This window comes from Schistosoma haematobium, chromosome ZW, assembly GCF_000699445.3.
Source record: "Schistosoma haematobium chromosome ZW, whole genome shotgun sequence".
In the NCBI taxonomy this organism is placed as follows: domain Eukaryota; kingdom Metazoa; phylum Platyhelminthes; class Trematoda; order Strigeidida; family Schistosomatidae; genus Schistosoma; species Schistosoma haematobium.
Window position 1 is genome coordinate 17,074,992 of NC_067195.1, and position 18,923 is coordinate 17,093,914.

At 33.5% G+C, this 18,923-nt stretch overlaps 1 protein-coding gene across 1 annotated transcript in view; it reads right to left on the reverse strand.

The window, feature by feature from the left end:
- Positions 1-6,314, reverse strand: part of PDE4A (cAMP-specific 3',5'-cyclic phosphodiesterase 4A) — a gene marked incomplete at its 3' end in the record, with an annotated part of 95,299 nt that extends 88,985 nt beyond the window's left edge. The window contains exon 1 of the mRNA XM_051210547.1: positions 5,758-6,314. Within this exon, the coding sequence (XP_051070553.1) occupies positions 5,758-5,774 (17 nt within the window). The 5' untranslated portion in view covers positions 5,775-6,314. The remainder of the gene's footprint in view (positions 1-5,757) is intronic.
- Positions 6,315-18,923: the final 12,609 nt, after the last annotated feature.

Consider the following 18,923-nt stretch of genomic DNA (forward strand, 5'->3'; position numbering starts at 1 on the left):
AACGTTTTCCCTGTTTACAGCCTGATAAGTTATTTCTTTACACAATAATTAGAACAATTAGGTAAAGAAAGCATAATTATTAGCAAGCTGTAGTAATTCAGTGAACAGAAGAACTCATTATATGTAATAAAAAGTTAATCCAACATGTGAGTGAGATGTACTTAGCACTCCTTACATCATCATAGGTTATAGTGATTCTTATTGACAGTAAAATTTGTTTACAGTTTTCCAGAATTTTCTAACGCATCGTCTGACTCAATTTAGACGCATTATTTCTATCGATCTAATTGTACAACTTGAACTAGACATTAGTAATAATGAGTTTTGTTTAACTTCTTGTCATTTAAAAAAAATCAGTTTAGGGTTGTGGAGATTATCAAGTTTTTGATTGAGATCATGAACTGGTTGATGTTAGACCACCATTAAAAACCTGAAAGCACTGAACGGTCATTTTGTCCTATTGTGGGACTTTCCAGCAGTGCGCATCCACGATCCCGCTCACGGGATTTGAAACAAGGGCCCCAGCACAATAGAAGATGGTCACGCAATGTCGAGGATTGGTTGAGGTTAGACAATAACACCGTTGGTGGTTTAGAGGTTAGACGTTCTCGTGCAAGACTGAAGGCCCTTGGTTCGATTAACACCAGCGGGATCATGGGTGAACACTGCTGGGGAGTCCCATAATAGGATGAAACGGCTATCCAGTCCTTCCAGGTTTTCAATGGTGGTCTAACATCAATCATTTCATAATCTCAATCAAAAATTTAAAAATAAGATTATTTGAAATCTGTGAAAAAGTGAAGGGTTAAAAAAGGATCACTAATTTAATCAATTGGATCAGTTATATTTGTTTGTTATAATTGTTTCCAAGCTTTAGTAAATTAAACACTTAGATACTTCTCAAACAATAAATAGAAATTTATTTCGAATTTAGGTGGTGATCGATATTTCATAAATAAACACACAGAGCTGAAATGTAAACATGGTATCAATTTAACCTACACTTCAGTTATATCGAATAACAGATGTCGATTTTTAGTTTCCGAATACAAACATTGATATTGTATCTAACTTAAATAAAAAATTAATTGCAATGAAATCTGGACACATTATTATTCATCAAACCACCATATGATCATGTCAGAATCTAAAGTCAAGAAAGGTACAAACATATAGTGTCATATGAATTAATATATCGTTTTTCGCTGTTCTGGGAAATGAGTAAGGAAAAAAGAAATAATTATCGAATAATTAAGTAGTTCGGAGTAAATTCGTTAAGAAACATAAATCTCTTGTCATTTGTTCTCAAATGAATAACCAACAGTAGTAGTCTGTAAATTTCTGTCTCTTTATCATTTAACAGAAGTATTTTTATACAGTATACAGCTCAGACAAAAAAACTCCATGAAAATCATCTACCCGAGCTGCAAATCTCCACCATCTCATAGTATATGGTTCTATAATTAACCTATTGTCTCAATTAATATGTGGTGAACTCGAAGTATTGTGTTTCTCATGCAGGTCTAATAATTAAATTAATTAAAGTCATTTATATGATCCGCAATTTTGAAGTGACGAAAATATTAGGGATTTTGTAATTTATAATTTTCATTTTGACGTCAATTACACCGGACGACGTTATCGACGGGCTCACCACTTTAGTGTCCTGAGATCTGACTTCAGTTGGATCGTATGAATGATTATTGTCAAAATATACATCTTGTTTATCCTTGCATATAATTATCGACTTAACAGGATTAAATAAGCCAAATACGAGAATGGATTTTGAATATGTATATTTTATCCACTCATTATTAATTTGAACAGGCAATCAAAGAGACGAAACAAGGAGGGAAGAACGGAGAAGATTGAAGAAGGCAAGTGAGCCAACCGCTGTTTAAACAAGCGTTAATCAATATTTATAGTCACACAAAAATAAGTTACAAGCATGTGATGAATGGGATAAGAAGTGCACACGTATACGCTCATATAAAAACAGCCAAGGTTGGTAAGTGAATAATCAACAAGGACAAAACCTGACTTAAGAACTATAGATAAATTTACCTGTCCAGAAGCTAGAATAAGTTATTTGGACCTAAAATAGCAACCAACACTGCAAATGTCTCCTGAGTAGATTATCAAAATAAACTATCATTCTAGTCAAAATTGAGATGTTCGCCAAATTATTCAAGTCATTTATACACAAAAATAGCCCGAAAGGAGAATCAGTATGTATAGTTTGTACAGTTTTGATTAAATGTTGGTTCAACGCAAAGCATTTGCTTCACCTATACACTTCCTAAATAAATGTCATAACACACGTAGCAAATTTATCATTTGGCAAATAGATAGAATTATTTTGTTTACTTTCAGAAAAGCTTCATGAATAGCGTTGCACTAAATGAAATCAACATTCGGACATTCCAAATCATTCAAGTGTATATTGAAAACTTTATAGTCTAAGGCTTTTAGTTAAAATGACAAGATGTATTTACCACTATATATAGTGTATATAGTGTTAACTGAGTTATGGAATTTTCATACATTAAACTCAGTTTACATATGTTTAAAAATCTGAAAGTGCAGGAAACTTCCCAATTTTTTTTATTTTAAAGCGAATCTGTAAAACACATTTAATGATAAGTACTGGATGAAAGACTAAACATTCGAAAAATACTTGGTCGGAATCCAATGATTAGCTTCTTTCCAATTTTCAGTTTATTGAAAATTAAACACAACTATAATCATGTAACTATTACCATCAACACACCTTTATTTCCAGCATTATTGAAACTTCCAGTTATGGCTTCCTTCTAGGATTTCAGCAGACAATCCAGGAAGGAAAATTCTAACATTATTATGGGGTATTCTTAGTGTCTTTACAAATTAACTGAATTACAGCATAAACTGATAATGAGTATTGTATCTGATTAATGCATATTAATCATATTTTCGATGTTACTTGATGAAAAACATTCAAAAACATGCTCTGAAGAAAAATTTGATACTAGTTGCAAATCGCCAGCAAGATAGGTAAACAATATTTAAATGATTAACTTTGCTGTATGGTTGAAATCCCTTGAACAGTTTTAAAGTCAAAATAATTCACACTTGGTTTTTCTTTGTATTAACATACTCTAGTACAGTGAATATGAATTTATTTATTGATAACCTAAGAAGTGACCAAAATTATGTTGGTTTTTTAAGAAATTTATAATCCAGTTTACAAAATACAAAATCACTGAGATCCGGCTAAGGTTAACAGTAATACATTGATTTTACATAAATATTGTTACTCACAGAAAATTACATAAATTCGTTTAAGACTAAAAACAATGCTCATTTGAATCATGAGTAATTATATAATATCGAGGCAATCTGCACAAGATGCACATATGCCAATAACAAACTGATCAATCGCCGTACTAAACATCAATGGGAAGATTCAAGCAAACAACAACAAGTAAGTTTTAATTTCACCCCACTGTACAAGCAAGTGGCTATCAGAACTCAGTAGCTAAGTGGATAACGTGATGGCGTTTGAAGCGAACGGTACTGGGTTCGAGTCATAGAATGAACGTCAACTCCGAGATGCAGGTACATTCAGCTGACCAGTCCCAAATAGAACGCAACGCGTGTCCTGGATTCCACCGCTAGCCACTATCCATCCTTGATTATAATGTATGGGTAATTATGTTGATAAATATTCAATTTACATCTATTTATACATAACTTATGCATAGAATAATAAACATTTTTGTAAATTATTATTATTTACAGAATTAATGTTCATAATCTGTTCAAATTAGATATAAAAAAAAACATATTTATTTATTATATGTAATCTTAGTTTACAATCACTAAACTTGTCTGCACTTTATTCATTCACCCAGGAATAAAAAATAAACAAAACGTTTTTTTCTAGAAACAAAACTGTTTATAATAAAATTTAATTTTATCTATTGATTTTTTTAAAATATTTTTTTTTAAAAGGAAGTTTTATTAATTTTATACATTGATTTATAAAAAGTGCACAAATATTGATTTATTCAATTGATTTTTTTAAATTTCAAATTTTCAATTTGATCGAAAGTCCAATTACCATTTTTGTCATTTTATTGGTTGTTTTCTTTTTAATCAATAATAACTGATCAGTATTGATTATTATTTGTTGGTATTCTGTGTAAAGTGACTTACTGAATGATGCAATGGTATTTTAGGAGAAATATAATGGCTTCTAATCCCAGTGAGAACATTGAATTTGAAATGAAAAAACATGCAGCCAAAGTGTCCTGAATTCCAATAAAAGGCATTAAGCGAATTTACTAACGAAATTCTGATGCTTTAAGTTACCAGTCAAAGTATATTTTAAAATATACCTTTTGAAATTTGTTTTATCAGATGAATCATAATTTGAATATCATAATGTTATTATTTGTTGCAGCAAATAATTATCGAATAATAATTAAAATGAAGCACTTTTGCAATGAATTTGAGTTGCTTTCATTTCATTAATGTACGGTTTTAACTATTCATTAGGTTAATTCAGTTAAGAAAAAGGTTGTGCACAGTCTTTTGCACATATAGATCTAGTTTTTAGTCTAAACGACTACTGTTGCTGCTGTTTGAAGGATTTGGAGTCTAATTGACATAGGCAGGGAATTAACTATCAGATAAATTATCCAGAGTAGTTGACTTATGCTGGCACTATGAACAGTTTCGCTAGATGGGTTGTTATTGAGCTGTTTATTGTTCTGGCTAAACATTTAACACTGTATATTCGTCATTCAGTATCAACAAATTTGTCTTATATTACGAGCAGTAATCAACTAACATGCGATAATTTAAATGACATATTTGCCTTATTGATTCTAGTAAATAACTTCGGAACATGGAGAGAATTTATTAAAAATAACTTTCTTCGTTCAATTAATTTTCGTTGAATATCTTTACAAAATAAACAAAAGTGATGATTACCCCATAATAACAACGATCATATGCTCACTAGTGAATAATTTTGAAAAGTAATTCTAGGAGTTCGAAGGTCAGAAACCCTGACCAGTGGATTTCACTTATGGAAAATTTGCGAGAGTTACCAACCAATGAAATTGGAGAACAGTTGGATAACTCCACAAGCTGATTCAAGTTAGATAATATTAATAACTGAGTTCTCGCTCAACGGTCTAAACGTCAACTGTTCACTGAGAATCCCAAAAAGTCCTGATTTTCATTACCTTTAGATCTGTGGATGCACAATAGTCAAGAATCCTATACTTGGATAAAACAGCTGCCCAAGACCTTGTAGTTTTTAATGGTAGTTTACCTAAAGTCATTCTATGATGTAATCCGTAAACTTTAACAGTCTCCACAATCCCCTAGTGTAATAATAACTATTGACATTTACAGATATTAGCCAATTGCCTTAACAAATACATAACAAAAACACAGACAGAGCCTTTTTTTCAACAACTATACAAATTTACGCTTCATTGTTTTGTTTTGATTACGTGTTCCGACTTCATAATTTAGTTAATATGACAATGAATCCGCCAGTCATCTTAATAGTTTCATACTATAGTGTGTTTTTTAAATCTAGTATTTCTGAATTGTTTCTCTGAATCCCGCTTCGATTCACTTCATTAATTTAAGTCAATTACAAAAGACATGACATTTATTTGATTAAATTGTTTATCATCACAAAACAAAGCGTATAATAAAGTATGAACACTAAGAAAGCACTCTTTGTATTTCACTTACTCGGTTCGTAACTCCATTGATTCAATGTATCATGTATTTCCGGTTTTTTTACTTGATTCCATACATGTATTTATGTTGCTTTTTTTTGGAATTGATCTTTTGATTAAATAATTTGAAATAATCTCCTGGTTGAAAAATGTTTAACAGCTAATTACAGATTTTTCAAATGTAATATAAGTAGTTTAGTTTAATATGAGTTAACACTATAATATCGATTTTTAAAGTATCCAACTAAACATTATATACAGATATATACATACGTATATATCTGGGTACTAATTATACAGCATTGGCTGTATATACATTGTATCATCCCATCAAGTCTTAGAGACAGAATAAATCTAGTAATACTGAAAAATTGTATGTTTGTTTAGAAAATAAAATCAAAAACCACTTGATTGTGATAATTTGCTTGAATTATAAATTTAATAAAAATTGCTCTTCAGATAATAAGAATAACCCATTGTGTCATTGAATTAAAATAGAATAAAATAATGAAAAACTTTCTTTCTAATGAAAAATTGTTCTAAAAGAAATTTATTTTCGTTTGAATTAATTCTAATGTTAAATCATCATAATAGAATTTCTCTGTTTGAAATTAATTAACCAATCAGAGTAATACAGTCTCTCTTCAATTTGATTGGATGAACACCAGCCTCCAATAAATAAACATTTACATAATTAACTTAATCCAGATGACATACTTCACTAAGACACGGAAATGTTGTATTGTTTATCATTGTGGATGATATTTTTTATGCATAGACTAAGGATAGTTCATATTTTATTTATGAAATGGATAGTTTACACTGTCAAGTCAGTGTGGATGATATGTTATGGCTGTTCTGTAAATATATGGCATTATTAAATATAATTCAACTTGATAAGTTAAAAGATGTTTTTTATTTTGGGTCGGCATCTGGCTACGAATTTGTAATGAGTCTGATACTATTTGCTTATATTGTGGGTAGGTGGAATATATTTAGCGATTTTTTAGATATTATCAGCATAGGGCTGTGGAGATTGTTAAGTTTAGTTTGATATCATGAATGGATCAATGTTAGACCACCATTGAAGACCTAGAAGCATTGGACGGCCGTTTCTTTATAGTATGGGACTTATCAGAAATGCGCATCAACTTTAACCTGAAGGATTATCTATAAGATTATTTAGTACATTACATTTAGCCACAAAATGAACAGAAAGTATCGGATGCGTTACAAAATTACGACTGAATCACATCAGCTTCATTTTGTCAACATTAAACAGATCATTACATTAAGGTAAAAAATAGTAAACTCAAAATCGACTGGTTACTCAGTAATAACCTAATTCATGTTTAGGTGGTCCTTTCTGTGCCGACTGAGTTCCACTGAACAATTTAAAAGCAGGACTATAGTCTAAACATCTCGACATTATGTGTACTATGTTAATATATTAGGTGGTTGTAAGTAGTTGATAAGCAACCTTGATCTGAGGTTACGTGCAAGTTTACACTAGACAGAAATGTCTTCCTGGAGTCTTAAGAGGATTAATGCTCCTTGTCAGATGAGGACTTACTTATCAGTCCTACAGGTTGTCGAAATGGCTCAGTGTTTACGTGCTAGACAGTGAACCCGAGTTACAAATGTCTAAATTTCACAGGAATCATAAGTTCCTTCATGAATGCATGTATACCGTGTTGATTAATTGCCACTAACACGAAACTCCAGTCGATGCTTTCTAGTCAACTACTTCTAACATATGTCATAAATTTTCTACCGTTTATTTGTTAATAAGATAATAAGGGAAAATTCTACAATATACCCAAATCCCATCTTTATACTTTGTTCAAATTTCTTCAAACAAGCAATGGAAGTACATAAATACACCATTTAGTAATTTTTATTGAGATCTTGAACCGATCAATGTTAGAGCACCATTGGAAACATGGAAACACTAGATCGGGACTCCTTTGTAGTGCGTATCTGTGGTGGTCGGTATTCGATATATCCCTTAAACTTCGTATACAATTCGTCTTGATAACCGTCCTATTTAACCCCAACGGTATATTATTCAGAAGGCGAGTACGAAGCGTTGATTACGTTTATTTCGAGACCACACACATATATCCAAATGTACAAATGCGTTAAATAAGCATAGAAGAGTTGTGTTGAACGGCAAACAGGCAAGCGAGCGAGAAAGCAGAGTCAGAGTCAGCCATATGAATAACATGGACATATATATAGCATGTGAAATTAATGAGTAATCGAATCAAATAAGCGGTTAGTAGTGAGACTAGCAGAGTGAATAAATGCGTAGGCCGTAAGCAATATTCAAGCATGCGTATTTCATACAAGCACAAAATAATAATAAGGGTACAATAAATTGTTATAGTGCGGATGGCTTTGTCCGCTAAATAAGTTAGCAAAAGGGCTTAACTGAGTTAAATGAGAATAAACCCATTTGCACGTGAGTCGCTATAATAGCTCCACCCTGCAAACAAAGATATATGGAAAATGTCTGTGTTTGCACAAAAAAATAGTAGACTGAATAGGGTAGTTTCAATTGTTTGAAAAAAAATGGCTTATACAAAATTAAGATAAAGTTAGTGTGTGCTGTACATTTGGTTTGTGCCCATCCGTGAGGTTACATAAAATAATAGCAAGAAATAGAAGGAATGCGGTATTGCCTTTACATTTTAAACAAAAATTATACGCATAAGTGTAAGGGTACATAAGATACGTTGAGTTTTATAGCGTATAACACGAGCTTAATAATGCATGTGTATACAATGAGGTAGAAGTTATAATTAATATTTAAAATAGTAGATCATTAATAAAAAATCGTAGCAACATATTGTTGGGGCCATCTTACTCTGCGGCCGGATCTTGTTGTTATCGGAGTCTTGTCTTTTTGTTGCGTTAACGTCGTTGACTCTTGCGACTTGTGTTTCGCTGGTGTGACCATCTTAGATGAGTCTGTACTTGTTGATTATCGCTATCGATGAAAGCTGGCTTTACTCGATCGATGCTAATTACATCTGTCTTCCCAGCTTTTTCTATGGTAACCGTTTTATTTGTCCTCTCTATCACTTTAAATGGGCCGTCGTAACTCGGTTGAAGAGGTGGTTGTATTTTATCTCTTCTGATGAATACGTGAGTGCTGTTATGTAGTTCCTGTGGTATGAATACTCGTCGTTGTTGTGGTCTGGGAGGTGTTATTTTTAAATCGCTCATGTGCTTTCTCAGGCGTTGCACATAGCCGGTTACATCAGTCGGGACACTTTTACTTGAAGTGAAAAATTCTCCGGGTAACCGTGGAGTAGTTCCGTAAACTAACTCGGCTGGACAACATCCCATGTCTTGTTTAATTGTTGCTCTTAGAGCTAACATTACTAGGGGAAGTTTATTAGACCAATCGTTGTTGACGATGACGGCTGTAAGGGACGCTTTTAATTGCCTATGTAGGCGTTCGACCATTCCGTTTGCCATTGGATGGTACGATGTCGTTCGGATTCGTTTAATACCGAGGAGTTCTGTAAGCTGTTGAAAGAGTCGACTTTCGAATTGTGCTCCTCTATCAGTTGTGACAATCGTTGGTACACCGTAGTAAGAAATCCAATTTTCAACTAGGGTTTTAGCTACCGTTTCAGCTGAGGTGTCTTTTATCGGTACTGCTACCGGCCATCGTGTAAACCTGTCGATGCATGTAAAGATACAGTTGTATCCATTTGAAACGGGCAGTGGTCCTACAATATCGATGTGTATATGTTCAAATCTAGTGTCTGGGTGTGAAAACGGACCTACTGCAGAGCTGGTATGACGATGTACCTTAACTTTTTGGCACTTCATGCATGCCTGTGTCCAATTACGTACATCGTGATTCATGTTTGTCCATACGAATCGTTCACTAATCAACTTTATCGTGGCTTTTATTCCTGGGTGCGACATGTTGTGCATGCTTTCGAATATTTTGTGTCGCAACGTTTTCGGGATAAATGGTCGCGGTCGGCCTGTTGATGTATCGCAAATTACTTTCGTGTTACCAAACCGCACCTCTTCGAGTACTAATGATGTTGAACCACCGGATCTGAGTTTATTTAACTCGATGTCTCTCTCCTGCAACTTTGCTAGGCCGTTATAATCAATTCCACTTGCCATAAGTGTGCTTATCGTTGCTCGTGACAATGCGTCGGCCACATCGTTTTCTTGTCTTTTAACATACTGTATGTCGGACGTGAACTGTGAAATGAACTCTAATTGTCGGATCTCTCTAGGGGAATAATTGTCTTGTTTTGCACTTAACGCTTTCGTTAGTGGTTTATGGTTTGTATAGACGGTAAAATTTATGCCTTCGACCATATGACGGAAGTGTTTTATTGCTAAGTAGATTGCTAATAATTCTCTTCCAAACGTACTATATCTCGTTTGGGTAGGATTTAATCTTTTCGAGAAAAATGAAAGTGGCTCCCATACACCGTTTACTAACTGCTGTAAAACGGCTCCTACTGCTAAGTTCGATGCGTCTGTCATGACGGCTAATGGTGCTTCGTTCTTTCGTCGTACCAACATCATCTCGTTTAGCGCTCGCTTAGCGTTCTCAAAAGCCTGTATAGCATCCGCTGAAAGACGGAATGTTCGAGTATGTCCTCGCATGGCGTCCGTCAATGGCTGTAATATTGCTGCGCAGTTTGGGATAAATCGTCTATAATAGTTTATTAGCCCCAAGAATCTTCGTAATTTTCTTTGTGAATCGGGCAACGGATAATTACGAATAGCAGCAACTTCTGTCGGAACTGGCATGATACCATGTGAGTTTATCATATGACCTAGGAATTGCAATGATTCCTTTCCAAATTCACACTTTTCCACGTTAATAGTGACGCCATGTTCTTGAAGTTTCGTAAACAACTGTCGTAGATGTTGTAGATGTTCTTCCCTGGTAGCGCTAGCTACTAGTATATCATCGATATATGCGTGAACTCCTGTCAAACCCCTGACGACCTGATCGATGAATCTTTGGAAGGTTTGGGCTGCATTAGTTAATCCGAAGGGCATTCGCAAAAACTCGAATAACCCAAATGGAGTAGTTATAGCCGTTTTAGATATATCTTCTGCCGCTACGGGAATATAGTAATAAGCTCGAACGAGATCGATTTTCGAAAATATCGTGGCACCTTCCATATTGGTAGTAATGTCGTGGATATGTGGTATCGGATATCTGTCTGCTATCGTTTGCTTGTTAAGGGCTCTATAGTCTCCGCATGGCCTGATTTCCCCATTCTTCTTCGAAACCATATGCAATGGGGACGCCCAGGGACTATTAGAAGGTCTTATGATACCAAGCTTCGTCAACTTTTCGAACTCTCGTTTCGCGACATTCAACCTTTTCGGGTCTAGCCTTCGTGGTCTTGATTTAGTCGGTGGACCTTTCGTTATAATATGGTGCTGTACCGTATGTTTAAGATCTCTGTTATGGTATGATACCTTCGTCAGATCGGCATACTCGTTTAGAAGCGATCTATATGGCTCGCTTTTGTCTTTTGACACTACTAAATTCATGGATGCGTGATCAGTCGTCACTCCTCTTATCACTACTGAATGGTCGCCGTTCACGAGCCGGTTTCGTCGGGTATCCACTAGTAAGTCGAAATTCTTTAAGAAATCAATACCAATTATAGGTACGGATACATCTGCGATAATGAATTCCCAGCGGAATGAGGCAGTACGACCGAAATTCAAGGTTACTTTTCGCTTGCCATATGTTTTTATATCGGATTTATTTGCTGCCTTAAGCGTTAGCGCTGTATCGATATTTCGTGTTTCGTTACTTACTGGAGGCACGACGCTTACTTCTGCTCCCGTATCCACTAAGAATTGAGCGCCTGTTACTCTATCCTGAACGTAAAATAAACTACTGTTTTTAGGAGCTGTTGTAGTTGTTGCGGCGGTTATCGACAATCGGTGTGGTCGTTTGAATTTACATGGTGGTCTACAGTTTCGAGCTTTATCGCCGAAAGTTTGATGGTACCAACATATTGTAGGAGCTGAGCGTCTCCTAGAACGTGATCGACTTCTTTCCCTTGATCTACTTCGTGACCATCCTCTTTGCGTATCGCTCTGATTTAGTTTCATCAGCTTGTGGCATAAAACATTAATCTCCTTTTGTAATGCATCGATTCGTCCATCTATTGTGGTACTATGCCTTTGCGGACTCGTTTGTTTCATTCTCTCATAAATCCTATCGGCTATTTTAGCAATGTTGTCTATATCGACATCGCTGTCCTCAACCGCAAGGATCTGCTGCACGTTCGCTGGAAGTCGTCGTAACCACAACTGATAAAATATGTTTTTATCTACTTTTCTGTCATCGATTATGCTTCTCATGTAGTTTTTTGGTTGAGATGGAGTCCTATCTCCTATCTGCACTTGACTGAGAAGTTGTTCGATGGCTTGCCGGTCGCTTAATGAGACGGCTTTAATCACTGCCTGTTTTAATGCGTCGTATGGCTTTTCTATGTCTGGCTTGATTAAAATCTCTCGTACATTATCTACTACTTCATCTGGAAGTAGCGAGCTCGCGTGGCCATTTTTATCTCGCTGTGTATGAACACGATTAGCTACAAAGTAATGTTCAAGTCTGATAAACCAAAGTTGAGGATCTGTGACCTTAAAAGGAGGAATAGTTACATTAATGGACCTCACGGACGGCGTTTGGGAAAGTTCTATTGTATCGTTACTTAAAGACATATTTATAAAGATCAAAAAGTACACGAATATAATGCGAATGTCACAGAGAAAAGTGAGTCGATAAAAACAATGATAAAAACAAATGGTACAATTTATAACAAAGAACGGACTTACTAAATTGCACCAAAATATCAATTGTTTGTAAAAATATCGTTGTTTATTATGAATATTATCGTTATGTTCTATAATGTTTGTGAGATAATGTACGTATAATTAAAATAATGAGATAATAAATCCACAGTTATAATTATAATCCAAATGATAGTTACAGTTGTAATTGAGTACGTTGGATTTTAAGAATTGGATTATGTCGTTCAAGATTGTTTCGTGTTCGCGCGTCGGGATCGCCAATTATGTGGTGGTCGGTATTCGATATATCCCTTAAACTTCGTATACAATTCGTCTTGATAACCGTCCTATTTAACCCCAACGGTATATTATTCAGAAGGCGAGTACGAAGCGTTGATTACGTTTATTTCGAGACCACACACATATATCCAAATGTACAAATGCGTTAAATAAGCATAGAAGAGTTGTGTTGAACGGCAAACAGGCAAGCGAGCGAGAAAGCAGAGTCAGAGTCAGCCATATGAATAACATGGACATATATATAGCATGTGAAATTAATGAGTAATCGAATCAAATAAGCGGTTAGTAGTGAGACTAGCAGAGTGAAATAAATGAGTAGGCCGTAAGCAATATTCAAGCATGCGTATTTCATACAAGCACAAAATAATAATAAGGGTACAATAAATTGCTAAATAAGTTAGCAAAAGGGCTTAACTGAGTTAAATGAGAATAAACCCATTTGCACGTGAGTCGCTATATATCAACGATCCTGCACGTCGGGTTCGAAAAAGGGACCTTCGGTCTCTAGAGTACACTTAACCTCTTGACCATTTACCCAGCATCAAGCGATGTCAATGTTTAACACTAACCAATCCACGATATTGCCTTATAGCGACTCACGTGCAATTGAGTTTAGTTCAGTCAAGGTCTTTTGTTGACCTATTTAATGGACAAAGTCATCCATGATATAACAACTTGTACTGTTATTATTATTGTGCTTGTATGAAATACATATGCTTGAACATTGTTTAGCGCCTACGCATGTATTCATTCTGCTAGCTTCATTATTAACTGCTTAATCTATTCGCTGACTCATCCATTTTCCTATACATATATATATGTGTACATATGCACCCATTCACTATATATGTTCACTGAAACAACGGTTTTCTTATCTATTCTGTATATCCAAGTTTATCTTGTAGGATTAAACTTCAGACATTTTAGCCCATATTACATTTAACGTGATACAGAAAACCACAAAAACTGTTCCCAAAATAACGTTGCATTTATTTGAATCTTACTTGTTTTACAGCTTAAAACACGTATCTAGATAATCATGTTGAGGATTGAATTTTATGTTTAAAACTCATAAATTATATTTACAATTTCTGATAAATATTCAAGGTCATTCAAAGAGAGATATTGCTATTATAAACCAGGAAAAATAAGTTCGATTTATAATTTATAAGGGTTAATATTTCAACGTTATTTGCACTGGAAACTGTAATCAACCCCTATTTTGCAGCTTACATCTATCCTTAGATGATTGCCTATAAATTTCCGTTTAGTTATGCATTTTATTAAATTCCCATAGTGGTTATGAATATTCTTTAAAATGAGTGTTTCCATTTATTTCGGGCCTCTCAGCTGACGTTTGAACCTGCGTCTAAACTCAGTGTATTTCGCATGAAACGCACATGTTATCCGCCGAACTGATGAGTTCATATAAAGATTAGCTTGCCTGCCGAGTACGAATTTATTTTGTACTAGATTTCATCTTCCCGTTGATGTTAAAGCTTGCAACTAATCAATCTAAGTCTTAAAACCATCACTGAGATGCATCCACTTCACAATAACGAGTTTCAGATAAAACGAAACATGAGGTTTGGATTGCACTGTTAGACACTGAAGAGTTTCACTAAAATGTTTAAAGCTTAATTTAGCGAATTCGCTCAACTGAAGATTATTATGCGGCTAAATGCAACTAATTTCCTATCCATGAATATTTTTCATTACAATTATTGAATTGAGATTGTTCTTTGAATCTACAATCCAAAGCGTCTAATTAGTTTATAAATTATGTTTATTCCGATAAACACAATCATACAATCTACTATTGTTCCTTTTACACCAAACACTGAACATTTTTCATCTCAGTATATTCAATTAACTGACCAAGAATCAAATCAATGACAGATACAATCAATATAAAGAAATAGACAATAACAGGTCAAAATTCAACAATAAACAATCAAGATCGAAGTCGACAGGAAAAGCTGTGAGTCATATGTGGAGGACTTAGAACATCTCACATTTACATAAAGTTCGCTTGGATGATGTTGTCCAGAGAAACAACTACATCTCCACTTTCAAACCATCCAGCTCAGAGTACAAAACTCCACTGAAAACGTATTTTACTGTAGTACATTTCGAATGTAAATAAATTCTTTTCTTCCCACATTCAATTACTAATTTTGATTATGAAATAAACCAACCACTTAATGTAAAAAGAATTTTATTTTTGAAAAATTTCAATTCACTGCAAACTACATGAATTCATTAAAATTCAGCTTTGAATGAATGTAGACACTTCAGTCAGACAATATTATTAATGAAGTGAGTTAAATGACTTGATGAAAGATTTTACATACTTTATTATTAAAAATATAAAGAGTGAAAAACTCCCGTTATACTTATAAGTAGAGATGGATGATGGCAAACAGTGGAATCAGGGATGTGCATTTCGTCCCACTTGTGACTCGTCAACTGGATGTACCTGCATCCCAGAATCGATGTTCACTCAGGGATTCGAACCCATATATATTTTCATACATATATTGCACTGACAAATTTCGCCTAGATCAAAGTCGAGAAAGGTTTGTACTCTAAAGCAAATTCACTCGATAATTATTTTTAAAATATAGAGCTTTCTCGTACAAGTTAAGTTAAATATTTAGAGAATGGTAATAAGTGCTATGGAAACAATTTGACATTGTAAAAATTATAACAAGTCTATTAAAGAACATATTTTGTAGAACTATGAGATCGCAAAAATCTTAATGTCAAACTGTGTATACCTGCAAGTCAGAGGGTACATTGGCCTATCCTGAGTATCAAACAAATTGTTAACCTCCACTTCGAACCATCCCTCAGTTTGACAAATGAATAAACATTATCAAGAAAATTTTAAATAACTGTGCCTTGCTTTATTCAAAAAGCTTAGTAATGTCGTAGATATAACTACCATTTCATCCAGAAAACGAGCACATACATCGGTCAACATAACTTATTTGATGCCAGACCTTCATCGAAAGATTTTATAATACAGAAGTGTATTTCACTAGTTGATCTTATAAAGAAATATTTAAAAACCATGGAGCTTCACTTAAAATCAAGTAAATAGTTAAATCTATGAAATTGAGTTGTTGTACATGCTTGCAATAAATATCTATACGTCCCTTTGTAAGTAATTTCGAACACAAAGTGGTGTATCTCATGGTCTGTTTTAGTTGGTTTCCTCCAATAACTTTAGAAAATTGTAGTGGCTGGTGATATGTCAAACACGCATAGGTTATTTTAGCTTCTGTCCAGATCAATTTATTCATCCTTCTCAAGCTATATTTTGATATTGTCAGTTGTTCGCTCATTAACATTGACTGGTTTTCTGTGATGGTATGTGGTGTTAATTGCTAACCCTATTCATCACGTGTCTGTAACCTGTTTTTGTCTGAATATAAATATTGAGTTATTCTTGGTCAAATCGAGTTTGCTGGTTTGCCTTCTCCACTGCGCGTCACTTTGTTTCATTTCACTTCGCGTTGCTTGCTTCGCTGCGTTTCCCTGATTGACTGTTCAGATCAATGATTGCATGAGATATGCGTATTCTAAATTCATTCTCGTATTTGGTTTATTTCAATCCATTATTATCTAACGCGAATTAAGTCGATAGAAAAAAGATATGAGGATTGGCGACATGTATACTTCGACAACAATCAGCATACAATCTAAGTGAATTCAAATATCGAGCCGTTAAAGTGATTATCCTGACGTGCAAACACGACGCAATTTTCCACTATCCGATCTAGTTGGATTCAAATTAAATAACTACAAGAAATCATTCAAATTTACTAATAAATCAATAAAAACTTAGACCGGCCAATATGATTCCCTACCACCCATTTTAAAAAAATTGTGGGGTGTGAATGAAATTACTACAATCCCCACAAAAACCCATCTGATTGGTGGACTTGTTTTGCAAGTGTGTGCTCAAGTGATAATGAACAAACATTATGTTACCTTTAATAATTTTGTAATTGGTCGTAAACTGTTCATCTTTGTAATCTGATTAGTTGAAATTGAAATCGCATCTAGAGCTGTGATTGGATGTCAGAATTTTCATTTTCTTACATTTGAAATTTAATGATAATGAATAATTTTTTTTGTGTAATCTTAGTCTTGAAAAAAATTTGGACTTTTGAAGAAAAAGACATCAACTTAATTGCATTACCGTGCAATCCTACTGTTAGTGAATGTGTATTGGGATAAATTTTTGTTTTCCGATCAAGTATACCTTGAATTGAAGTCGTTAGTTATCTTAACATGAATAATTATATGTATCTCAGTAAAAGAAAGTTTTTGGGAAAAAGCAACTGAAAACCGGTTTGAATATTTGATAATAGTGATTACTGAATGAGGTCGTTAGTCAAATGTTTAACACCAAATTAATAAACAAATTATCACCGAAGTGTTTGCATAGGTTTTTTTATGACACATGGTCTGTTAATCGGAGAAACAAATCAACATATCAATAAATCATCATGATAACTTACTGGTTACAATATGTATAATTCAGGTGAAGCAACCATAGACCATCATTTAATGAACTGACTTTGACAGTAAATGAAAGTAGTAATAAATTTTCCGAAATAGACACTTAATATTTAGTAAACGATTATTTTGTAAATGGTCATTCATAATGAGAATTAGACAACGTTAGATTTAAATGTGGTTAATTTGGAAATCCATTGAAACGGTTCATTATTTTCACTTGTAAATTATTTGTAGTTCTGGATTTTAAAATTAATTTTTTTTGGTCGTAATAAGAACTAGTGTGTTTAATCAGTCATGTGTGAATATTGTTAACCGCCGTAATATGAAACCTGAATTATCTAGACATAACGAATGTAACCATTTTTGACAAGCATTTGAAATATCAGTTTCATGAAGTGTCAATGAACAAGCCTACGTCGTCTGACTGACTCAGCAAATATCTATCGACATTAAACGTATAAATATGAATAAGGTCAAGTGTATCAATGAACATTTACAATTCTATTATTATTTATTTTCCTTATTATTATTATTATTATTATGTCAATTGACAAGATTCAATTGTCATACTATGCATTTCATTGACACAAAATTCTTTGCATTTTCAATTTTCCTATAATGCTCTTCCATTTATTGTGACTGAACACTTTACTGCAAATAATCCAGACCTTTATTGAATGACCTTTCTAACTAGAAAATATTACAATTTGTAAGTATATATATAAATATATATATATATCGTAACAGATGTAAACGTTAACCATTGTTAACACATTACATTGTCAAATTCATTAATGCCATGCCTTATTTTTGGACTTTATAAAATATTAAAATTATGGACTTATAACTGTATAGTGTGATGATGAAGTTTATGAAAACGATTGTTCGTTAAATTGTTTTTTATTTTTGAATATTTTATGAGAATTTTTATTACTGCTACAATCACATTGTAGCAGTAATTAGTCGTTATATAGATGTGCAAATGAATACGTTGATATAATCAGTAGTTATGAATTACAATGAAGGCTTAGTTGACGATCAGACGTACTTCTTACGTATGCATAGTTCTGGTTTCAGGAACTTTTAATATAAAACAAGAATATCAAAATTCTTGTTTTTTGTATTCATGAAACGGATAATATTCTTATTTTTTTTTACACTTACTATATGACCTTTTATCACATGAATCATTTCAACGATGATGGTTTCAACTTGTTTTATAATGTCATTATTTTATTCATAAGTAAGTTAATTTTCTTCATTGTGTTTACTTCTCTATGAGCTTTAATCACATTCATCTTCGTAATGATAATCACTAATAAATGTTCTCATAAACTTATTTACCTAATGAGCAAATTAGAATTTTCACTACATTGCAATATTCCTATTAAAATTGACTAAAATGTACTATTATTAGATAGTTTACAAAAGTGTTACTAAAACATGAACAGTAATCACATTATTTTAAATATAAAATTACTAGATTAGTCTTCATTAGATGACAAAATCTTGTCTACGTTTTCTTAACCTTTA